Below are 11,779 nucleotides of genomic sequence, written 5' to 3' on the forward strand. Positions count from 1 at the left end.
TAAGAGCCGGCTCCCGTCCGAGAGCCGTTTTTTTTTCTTTCTTTAATTAATTCAAGGCAGAATGATAGGACGATCCTCTCCGTAGTGATGTTACGTGTTGTGCCGAGGCTTCGGAGCGTGTGTTGAGTACTCCAGGAAGTTTTCCGCGATGCGCGTATCGAGGCTTGTATCGTTTTAGACCAATGACGTCGTTGATGACGTCCGAAGCCTCGCTGCCCGGCCATACCGCATGACTGGTTCACGAAGTGGTTCAGATCTTCACTGGTTAAACCAACGCCACTTTCCAGAAGTGACACAGAACACTAATATTACCCCTCCTGCCATTATTATATTATATTACACTACAATACAATACAATTATTGACCAAAGGATTGGTGTACACACATAAGATGCATTACTCATAAAACAATTACAGTTTATTATACATGTATGTTATATACTCATAATATACTTACTAGAAAATAGAAATTATATTATATATTATATAGATATAAATTGATTACATGGTAATGTATATTTTTTTCATTGTTTATAGTCATTCCCAACAGCCTTTACTGGCGCTAAATACAGTATATCACAGATCACATGGTTAAGATCATATCTGCATGTTTTACAGTCTTTGGCCACCAGGTGGTTTCGTGCACATGAAGCCTCGAGAAATGAACCCTTTTCCGAACCAATGTGCTGGAAAGCTTCAATGCTTCATGAAGCTTCAGCTCGCAATCACTACCTCTCCGCGCCACGGGCATTCCATGCACTGACTTTGACTGAATGTTGTATTGTCTGTGCGACTATTCAGGTGATGACAGACAAGGATCATACCATCAAGCACGGAGGGGCGGGGGTGCGCGGCACGCTGACGGTCTACACACAAAGAGCAGGAGGGAGAGGAGGAGAGAAAGAGAGAGAGGAGTGTGGTGCGCGAATAGCAGACAAGATGAGTGACAGTGGGAAACGAAGCAGCATGTAAAGTTATGGTATTCTGGAAATTATAAGGTTTAGTATAATTATATTGAATAATTTAAGTGATATATGTGCAGACATACTAATCATAGGTCAAAATAGCACTAACTTTGGCTGAATTATAAAAAGGCAGAAGTGGTACAATGAAGAACCGTTTGGGAGCCGGATCTTCTTGGTGAGCTGAGCCAAATGATGTGGCTCACTAAAAAGAGCCGGAATTCCCATCACTAGAACCGAGAGCAGCCTGTAGGAGTTAACTACCTCCAGCAGGGGGCAGTGACGCAACACTACTGCTGCTAGCTACCGTTACACGGCATAGAAGAAGAAGAGGAACGTCAACGCTCTGCTTGAATTAAACACAAAGAAGAAGAAGGACTGACAGAGATGCTAGGCTAGTCTCCTCGGGATTACATGTTATTGCACCAGTAGTCCTGCAAGTCTGTTAAGAAGTGGGCGGCTGTAATGTGTTTGTAAATATGAGGGACACACCTGGCAGCTCAATGGAGGTATTAACTGCTCTCTCCTGTTAGCTAGCTTTGCAGCAATAGGTCCAGATAGAGCTAACGTTAGCAGCTAGCAGCTAACAGTCTCACTGCTTCACTTCTTCACCACAAGACCACAACAACCACTGCTCTCTATATCAAGACCTAAAGGTAAGATCTATTCAATATCTATAATGCCTCATGTTCTGTTCAGTCCTAGCTAAAGAAGAGGGAACACTAAATAACATTAAAAACAAGTTTAATTTGCTTTTTTTCATATAACGTTATGTGTGTGTATGTAACGCCCTGATGCACCTATATAGAGTAGTTTAAAACCATGTAGTAGTAGTAGTATTATTAGAAGTATTATTATTATTATTATTATTATTATTATTATTATTATTATTATTATTATTATTATTATTAGTAGTAGTAGTAGTAGTAGTGGTATTATTATTATTATTATTATTATTATTATTATTAGTAGTAGTATTAGTATTAGTATTAGTAGTATTATTGTTACTAGTATTATTATTATTATTATTATTATTATCATTAATAGTATTAGTATTAGTATTAGTATTATTATTATTATTATTAGTAGTAGTATTAGTAGTAATATTAGTAATAGTATTTTATTCAGTCATCACACATAATGCAATAAGTATAAACAATACAAACAGTATTAACAAAGTCAACAGTCTCTTAAATGTTAAGTAGTGACTGAACAGGCAGAAGCAAAATGCTTATATTATATATGCCTATAACCTATATTCCTATCTAATTAAGCTACCCTCTAGAAATAGAAAAATCATTCACACTTGTAACCCTCAAAGATTATTGAATTAATTTTATTTCATTATTTAATTTAATTTAATTATTTAATTTAATTATTATTTCAATTAAACATTCTTAAATTCATATTAGCATTGTTCCATAATTCGACCCCAACAATAGATAAAATAAATCTCCTTTTTATATCTGTTTTAGCTTTTTGTACAGTAAACTTACAAAAACCTCTCAGATCATATTTGCTCTACCGTAGTGAAAAAAACCTTTTGTATACCGTCTGGGTGTGACTTTGATTTGGCTCTGAACATTATTTGCATTATTTTATAATACACCAAATCATTAAATATATGGATTTAGGGATACAGGTCTGTAGTTGTCCATGTGATGCTTATCTCCATTTTAAAATATTGGAATTACCTTAGCTAATTTCATATTATTAGGAAACACACCTCTTTGAAAAGACTGATCACATATATGGGTCAAAGGTCTTACAATAGAATCAATGACTTCTTTAACAGTTGCCATGTCAATGGAATTTATCTCAGTTGATCTTTTGCTTTTGAATTTTCTTACAATTTTGTCATAACCAAAAGTTATTATTACCACTCCTTACAGTACATTGCTCCCATTCAGTATTTCAAATTTGTTGCACATTCTTGCCCATTGCTCTCCCGAGTGTATTTAATTTGCCTCTTAATTTGACAAGCCAGTTTTGGATATAGTGTTACTAGAGAAACCCTTTTCTTGTAATTACTCAACCTTTTCCATTATTCTATAATAATGGCATTACTAACAATGGCTTTTCCTCTCTGCTGTCATACTCTTTGTTGTAAAGCTCCATCGGTCCTCCATGGCTTCATCAGAGGTCAGCATGCAGGAAATAAGTGAGGTTGTGATCGTCACCATACCAGAGACAGTGTGCGAGGACCTCCCCTCTGTGGTGGAAGAGGATAAAGCAGTGCTGGTGACCGCAGAGCTCACCTCTCAGCCAGGGTAACGTATCTGTCACCGGCAAAGACGCACAGAACAGAATGTGAGTGTTTGAGGAGTTTGTCCTGTTGTTCAGTTTGCTGAATTGAAACTGAAATACCATGTTTTTTCTTCATATGTGTTCCCAGGGGGAACATCCTCACAGTAACACCAGTGGAAACAGAAGCTGATACCAGCAGAACAGATTCACTGTCAAGGGAAGAGGCAGTCATTGGTAATGTAACCTGCAGGACTTTATTACACTTTGTGACATGTGGCAGAAGTATGTCATCTCAGTAGCAGTTGATCAACAGTTCAGTAGATTGTATCACATCAGGCTTGACTTAAACATTGCTTTTCTAACTTTGTAAAACAAAATGTAACAAATAAATACATAGAGATACATAGATCTACATTTTTATTATTTTAATTAATATTATTTATTATTAAAATAATGAATCCTACACCAGCAACTTGGTAAAAAAATCTTAAAAATTAACAGGAATTACAATTCAAGTGTAAAGCTTTTTTAATGCAGCCGCAAATTGGTCAAAACTTAAACAGGAATCCAGATTCCAGTATGTAATGTGTATATTGTATATAGACATAGAATTGAATTAAATAGATCGGCTCCATAGTCACAACTATTTGAGTCAGTATCGGCCCGATATCCGATCCGGTATCAGTATCGGTGCATTCCTAGTTGTAAATACTTTTAAATCTTCAGTTCGTATGATCAGATGAAAGAATTGACTCGATGACTGTATGAGGGTGTTTTTGTCTCTCTCTCTGCAGTGAAATTAACTGAGGAGGTGGATGTGGAAGCTGATGTCTTCTACCCGATCACCTGTGGAGACGCAAAAGCCACGCTGGTCTGGAAGAAGTTTGTCTGCCCTGGGATCAATGTGAAATGTGTACAGGTACGCACTGTCATCTCGAAACAACGGAGTCTGTAAAATCTAATTTCGGAGCACATTTAAGGAAATGTAGATGAAGTGGATCATTAACAGCTCATGACAGTTTTTCTTGCCTCTCTGATCAGTTCAATGAGCAGCTCATCAGCCCGAAGGAGTTTGTGTGTTTAGCAGGGAAATCCACTCTGAAGGACTGGAAGAGAGCCATTCGCCTCAACGGCACCATGCTCAGGTTTGGACTCATCAAATACACTAACAGGGAATTTTACTTGGTTTGATATTATTGGATACAAACCCCACAGCCTCCTTTTCATGCAACATTTACTCAACAAAACCTCAATTTATTGAATTACATGTTTCATGGAGAAACTCGGAGAAAATCAGGTTACAATGCTGGTGTCCAGGACTTCTCAATTGACTTTTGGACCCTTTTGGAATATTATGGTGATTAGTAACATTTAAACACGTTCTCCAGACTAGATCATTTTGCAGTAATATTGCAGGAATTTGACAAAATCTAAGCTTTCACACATAATGCAGAGATGGGTTGAATTTGTGTTCATTATTGTGATTTTGAAAATATGGGTGTTGCATTGATAAATCCTCTCTGTGTGGGACCAGTCAGAATGAGTACATTTATTACTGGCTGCATCGAAGAGCTCCAGTATTGCTGAGAATAGTCAAATTGCTTCAGCCAAAATGATTTTCTGGAAGGAAACCATACTGCATCCATTTTAATATATTGTATTAGTGCCAAGACTACAAGTCCATAACCCCACTTGTGGCTCTTTGCTGTAATCTAAACAAAATCATTGTCAAACATGTTCAGTGTTCAGACAACTCTGCTATTCTCTACTATTTCTGATTGATCCGCACCACTAGTAAAACAATACATGTGAAGTTAATTCAACATTGACCAAAAAACCAAGCTACAGTATGGTAAACATGCTAAAATGCTTTTAGTATTTTTACATGCTTCGAGTTAACATGTTAACATAGAACATGGTCATAATGGCAATGATAAAATGCAGAAAATATGTCCGCATTGGACCAAGTTAGATGGTGTTGAAGGAGACTCATCAGGGAGGCTGATGGTTTTGGATTTCAGGGCAGAGACAAACAAAAATTGTTCGAAGATGTATAGATATCTAACGATCTATATTTCCATAAACAAATTTGATTCCATTCCTTTCATTTTTCCTTCCTTTCTGTGGTTGATGTGCCTCCAGATGGCACTGTTCCATCAGACATTGTTGTCGGTAAACACAGAGTAGTGTATCCTGATGTTGTGTATCATGTCTATTAAAGGTACAGGATTTGGCAGCATCTAGTGGTGTGGTTGCACATTGTGACCAACTGAGTACCTGCTAATAGATCCCACACAATGTTACACACTTTCTTTAAAAGCATTTTATCATATTTTATTTCATTTCACAGGAAGATCATGGACTCGGGTGAACTGGACTTCTACCAACATACAAAGGTCTGCTCCAACACGTGCCGCAGCACTAAGATAGACCTGGTGGGAACCAAAGTGTCCATCAGCAGTGATCAGTCTACTGAACTGGTTCCTGCCACCCCCTCATCAGCTGATTGTAAGTTCCACAGCCTCAGCCGTCGTACTATAGTTCAGGGCTCATTCTGATCCCAGTGCTGGATCAGAATGAAGATCTTCATCCTTCAATCAAAGCATGACTATGTATCATGCTTTGCCTCAAAGACATTTTTCTCCTGTAATAATGATGACACACCACGTGATCACAGCTGATTTCGAAACTGACCTGAAATCTGTAGCAATACAACGAGACCCCTACCAGACCTAACTAGACTGAATATAATTTGGACCCGACCTGACTCGGGCCTTGGGGACTAGGGAACAAGGGGACCCATGAAGACCTCTAGCTTATAGACACAAGGCCCTGCTTCTCAAAAACAACATTTTCAAAGGGGTCCCTTGACCTCTGACCTCCAGATATGTGAATGAAAATGGGTTCTATGGGTACCCACGAGTCTCCCCTTTACAGACGTGCCCACTTTATGATAATCACATGCAGTTTGGGGCAAGTCATAGTCAAGTCAGCACACTGACACACTGACAGCTGTTGTTGCCTGTTGGGCTGCAGTTTGCCATGTTATGATTTGAGCATATTTTTTATGCTAAATGCAGTACCTGTGAGGGTTTCTGGACAATATTTGTCATTGTTTTGTAATGTTAAATGATTTCCAATAATAAATATATACATACATTTGCATAAAGCAGCATATTTGCCCACTCCCATGTTGATAAGAGTAATAAATACTTGACAAATCTCCCTTTAAGGTACATTTTGAACAGATTGTGATTAATTTGCAATTAATCACAATTAACTATGGACAGTCCTAATAAAAACAGAACTTCACCGAGGATTAACTAATCAATCTTCAAACTGTGATCAAAGAACCAAATTAGCCTGACAACATCTGGATGAGTCAAGCAACATTTGAGGAGCACGACCAGGGACTTCAAAAGTGGCTACACAAGGGAGTGTGATGAGGAAAGGAAATGTCGTTAGGGTGCAAAAGCTTTTGGACCATATTCAAAATCTGCATTGTTACCCAGAATGAATACAGCAATGTATTTAGTCTAGGTCTAGCGATGTGGTTTAGTGATTGTTGTTTACTGGTTGTGTTGTAGTGAATGGAGCAGCATCCTCGTTTCCAGAGGTGACAGAGGAAACTTCCGAGTGGGTCACAGCCATCGGAGGTGATCAGCAACCTGCATGCACATTCACCAACATGTAGAATGAACTGTTTGGGTGGTCTGTTGTATTCTTTATGATATATATATATATATATATATACATATATATATATATATGTGTGTGTATGTGTATCCAGAGGACTCTGTGGCATTCTGGCGTTCGGTGAAGGAAGCTGGACTGCTGGAGGAGGTGGTGGAGGACTTCCAGAAGGAGCTGCAGGAGGTGCTGAAGGGGTTGCAGGAGAGAGTGTGTGACCCACCACTTCAGGTCAAAGGTTAGAACCACACACACACACACGGGCAGGGGTTGGTCAGGTACCTACTACAACAACAACAACAAAAAGAAAAACGGAAAGGTCCAAAACATCAAACTCAAGTCAGCCCTGTATTTGATTTTGTCTGGAAAAAGACAAAGAACTGCAAACGCCGTTCGTTTTCACACAAAAAACACATTTTGAATATTAGTCAGCTTAGTGTGGACATCACTTTTAAAAAAGATTTTAAATCGATGCAGCAGAGGAGATATCGTCTTTTTTATTCCACATATTCTTGTCAATACCTGGCACCTACTATACCCACAATGCAACTCGACCACTGACAGTTCAGAGATTGCGGTATGTTATGCTAGTAGAGAAAATGGGGAATATCAACTTCTGCCCTCCAAGAGGCGATTTAGAGTCCCTATATTTAATCGCATCAGGCTGAAGAACGCTTTTGTCCATCAGTCCATCTTGTTGCTAAATAATAATGAATGTGCTGCTAAGGAGATGTAAATCCAGAGGGAAGATGGTCATTTTTTAATGGGTTATGTATGGTTAATTGTGATGTGTTTTGGTTTTTGGTTCTGTTTGTTTATAGTAACAGTATGTCTATTGTATGTGTACTTTTTCTCAAATTGAGCTGCCTATGGATGCAAAATGAATTTCAGTGCAAACTGACAATAAAGTTGTATCGTATCGTATTGTAGTAGTAGCTGATATAGCCTGGAGCCACTAGCCTGTAGCAGAGATGAGGAGCAGCATCAGAGGTCTGGTCTAAACTCACTTTTTTCTAGTCTCCAGCCCCAACTGATGCTGACTCAAGTGACATCACTTGAGGACCTTTATCAGACTTCCCACAGCTCCTTCTGGAGACACTGAAGGCTTTCTACTACTTGTATTGCAGTAGTACTCCCCAACACTTTGAAACACGTTGATGTGTAAAATCGTTGGAATTCCTCTTTAATGTTTAACATGGCTGTGTCCTATTGAACGTGATTTTTCTTTTCTTTTTCAGATGCTGTTTTGCTCAACAATATAGTGCAGAACTTTGGAATGTTGGACCTGGTGAAGAAGGTTCTGGCCAGTCATAAGAGCCAGATGGACCGTTACAGAGAGCAGTACACGCGCAGCCTCGCCGGTCAGTACGAGAATCCTCAACAGTCTTCACTCAGGATAGAATCATGTTTTCTGAGGCTTTAAACATCTGTGTAACTCTAGAGAAAAGACTACCCTACATTCTGTATTAAGGGCTTAAAGCTTCAGTAGGCGGAATATTTTTGGCATCATTGGGCAAAGATTCCATAATGACCTTTCAACATATCTGCACCTCATGGCTCTGTTTTCAGGCTTAAAAAAAATCCCGTGACGGGAGACTTTGGCCAATCACAGGTCAGTTTAGAGAGAGAGAGCGTTCCTATTGGCTGTGCTCCAGCTGGTGGGTGGTGCTTGGTATTTCCTCAGCAGATCTTAACATGGCTGCTGGGTCACAAACTTTCTCATTTTACAGCTAAACCGTGCACTATAAGATGATTCCTAAAACATCTGAGGAGAGAAATAGGCATTACAGTAACAGAATATTGATTCTTCTTTGATCGGCGCTGCCTAGTTTGACCTTTTGGTCGGAGTTTGCGAGCGATTGACAGCCAGCTCTCATAGATGGTAGCTGGACGGCAGACTCCAGATCAGCTCTGATTGGTTGTTTTCCTGCGGTCTGTGAAATCTTGCAGATGCCCGGAGGACACCGGAAAACACAAAGGCACATGATCTTTTTTCAGATTACCTATCTCATGCACTACTGTCCGGATATAGTGACCGTTTTATAACTTTTTTTAAATCATATTTGCTCCATTTCTACCCACTGCAGCTTTAATAAAAATCTTGGCATGCGTTTGTCCATATTGATGATGTGTTGTCTCTGACTGCAGCTCTGGAGCAGCAGTGTGACGAGCACAGGAAGCGAGCCAAGGAGCTGAAGAGCAAATCCCAGCACCTCAACAACGTCCTGATGACCCTCACCCCAGTCCCTGCACCCCCCGCGCCCAAGCGTCCCCGGCTGACCCGCGCCGTCTCCGGCCCGGCCTCGGTCAACGCCGCTCCCACCCAGATCACTCTGCCTCTCAACCAGCTGACTGGCCTGCCGCTGGGCAAGGTGCTGACCATGGCAGGAGCCCAGGCCGGCAACAACCTGAGCGGATACACCTTCCTGACCTCCTCGCTGTCTGGGTCGGAGCTGGCAGCCGACGCCTCTAACCTGACTGTGCTGTCCACGGCGGCAGGTCAGGAGGGCGCAGCCGGCGGCTCCACCTTCGTTAAGGTGCTCGGCCCTCAGTTCCAGCTGGTGACGCTGCCGGCCGCGCTGCAGAGCTTGGCCAACGCACAAGGTGCCATCCAACAACAGGTTGGCAGCATCAGTGTGGTGGATGCCATGGCAACCGCCGCAGACGATTCACAAGAGGAAAGCCAGGCCGACGGCGATGATGAAAGTCAGCCAGAGCAGGTTAAAGAGGACGACGGGGAGCAGCCGGCCGAGCAGCAGTGAGACAGAGGACAGCTGTTCTCTCCCCCGTCTCCCAGCCCGTAAATTGCCTTCTTTCCATTATTTTTGGACGCAGGATTGAATGTGTGACGGCTGAGGGCTCGTCCACATTGTGACTTTTACAGATCGCTTCATGCATTGCCTTCATTTGTCATTTAACACAACACACGTGAGCCTTCCCCGTAGATGTCCTTCAATTTTCAAGATACCCTAAATTTATATTAGAGTGGCCTCTGGTGTGTGTGGAGTGTGTATGTCAGTAGTGATTTTACTGTAAATATGTATTTGTAGCTAATATATTTGATACAGCTGTTTGTGTAGGGATTTATTCCAAATAGGCTGGAAAAAAAAGTATTCACAGTATTGGTCGGTTTGGTAATAAATGCTCAGTTTTCAAGAACAAATCGTGTATCATTACGTATTGTAAATATTAATGTGTTCATTAGCGACTCACTTAGGAGAAAATGTCTTCATCAAATGGAGTCGGCTCAGCTGTGACAATTACTACTAGATTCTAAATTAGAAGTGATAAAGTAAAGGACCAATGTTTTGCCACTTATACATACATTAATACGGTATTTTCTATTGAGAAAAAATTATATTCACCGTCAAGCATATATTGAAATGAACATTTCCCGTTTAGAAAGTATGAAAAACGTAGAAAGAAAGTCCGCACATCTGGCAGATGTGTCAATAAATTGCACTTAAGGAGAGCTACAGTGTGCAGACCTTCTTCTACTGGTCCAGCACCGGCCTGCTTCTGCCGTGTAGAAAGTATATCAGATAGATTCTATATAAGTTATCAAGTTTGCATACTGAATGTATGTATCCTGTTCTCGGCTTCCGGTGTGTGGCATGTCAGTTGGTGTTTCATTTGATTAAAACCAAAAAATGAATAACTAAAGGTATTAAAGACGAGGTAATCATGCAGGAGACACGTTGAGGCCTTTTATCATTTCAGTTTATAGTCTGCTTTTGTACTAAAGCACCTTCCAATTAGCGGGTATAGGTTAGTGAAATGAGCACACAGTGAGAGCCCTGAGGGTTTGGTTAGTCAGTCTGACAGTTGGACTGGAACACTTACTGGTTTTGACCAATAGGAGCAAACGAGACACGTCTGGTCTGTCATTTGGCCACAAGGTGGTGCAACAATCTCACTGTTCAATGATCTCAGACATCAGACTTGATCTGCTCGCCTTTTTTCTCTCCAGTTAACTCACTCCGATGCTTCAGATTTGAGCTTCTGTTATATCTTGATCTCCTGAAAACCACACCTTAGATTCTGTGCGCAATAATTTGATTGTTTTTGGATCACGGGAAAATAAGGAATATGTTAACTAATTGTCTCTTAATCTCAGTGAAACGATTTAGATGGATGGACACCAACTAAAGAGACATTTTTACTTTGAAGGGTATATACTTGTGAAAAATTGTCCCACAGAAATGGAATCAAGCCCTACCAAATTCCTTTAAATCTGTATTTGCTTATAGACCATCTGCTGTAATTTACCAGCAGATAGCTCAAACTATATAGGCTGTTTTTTTTTTACCACATTCCTGTTGCTGTGGCAGTGAAGGTCATTCAATCAAGTTTTTTTAATTTACCTTCAAACACATCATAAAAAAATATTTGTCAAATATTTGTCTCAAATAGTTATCACAAGTATTTGTTTATTAAAATGAAGGATAAATTTGGCACAAAAGTAACGCACCATCATTATTTTACTAAAATTTCACCTATTACAAGCCTCCTCTTTTTTTTTTATTCATTTATTAATTAATTTATTTGACAGGGACAATACATGTAGGCATTGTTACACTTAATTAAAGTGTATTATAGGACTTCTAGTCGTTGCTAATTTGCAGACCCTGGCCCTGGTTTCATAGGATACATTTAAAATATGAGTCAAATTTAAGATGTATTTAAGTTTAAGAATTATTTAAAGTGTCACTCAGTGTATAGGCTATATGCCGAATTTAAGATTAATATCTTGTTATTTTTATTAAAGATATTATTTATAAGACGTCATTAAATACCCGAAGAAAATATAAAAATTGCCAAAATTGTGAATGGAGTTTGGCACTGATCAGTCCTTTTAAAAAAAACTCTATATATGCAAAA

At 39.7% G+C, this 11,779-nt stretch overlaps 1 protein-coding gene across 2 annotated transcripts; it reads left to right on the forward strand.

The window, feature by feature from the left end:
* Positions 1 to 1,314: 1,314 nt before the first annotated feature.
* On the forward strand, positions 1,315 to 10,061 carry gmeb2 (glucocorticoid modulatory element binding protein 2). 2 transcript variants are annotated; one of them, XM_074643081.1, is made up of 10 exons: positions 1,315 to 1,617; positions 3,074 to 3,231; positions 3,357 to 3,442; positions 4,003 to 4,127; positions 4,250 to 4,353; positions 5,559 to 5,716; positions 6,796 to 6,864; positions 6,999 to 7,136; positions 8,137 to 8,259; positions 9,047 to 10,061. In XM_074643081.1, exons 2-10 carry the CDS (start codon positions 3,089 to 3,091, stop codon positions 9,658 to 9,660), a joined length of 1,560 nt encoding a protein of 519 aa, XP_074499182.1. In that variant the 5' UTR covers positions 1,315 to 1,617; positions 3,074 to 3,088; the 3' UTR covers positions 9,661 to 10,061. The 2 variants fall into 2 exon arrangements, with proteins under 2 accessions (XP_074499182.1, XP_074499183.1); XM_074643082.1 differs by lacking the exon at positions 1,315 to 1,617 and having other exon boundaries at positions 3,132 to 3,271.
* The last annotated feature ends 1,718 nt before the right edge of the window (positions 10,062 to 11,779 follow it).

Source organism: Sebastes fasciatus, chromosome 8 (assembly GCF_043250625.1).
Source record: "Sebastes fasciatus isolate fSebFas1 chromosome 8, fSebFas1.pri, whole genome shotgun sequence".
Classification (NCBI taxonomy): Eukaryota; Metazoa; Chordata; class Actinopteri; order Perciformes; family Sebastidae; genus Sebastes; species Sebastes fasciatus.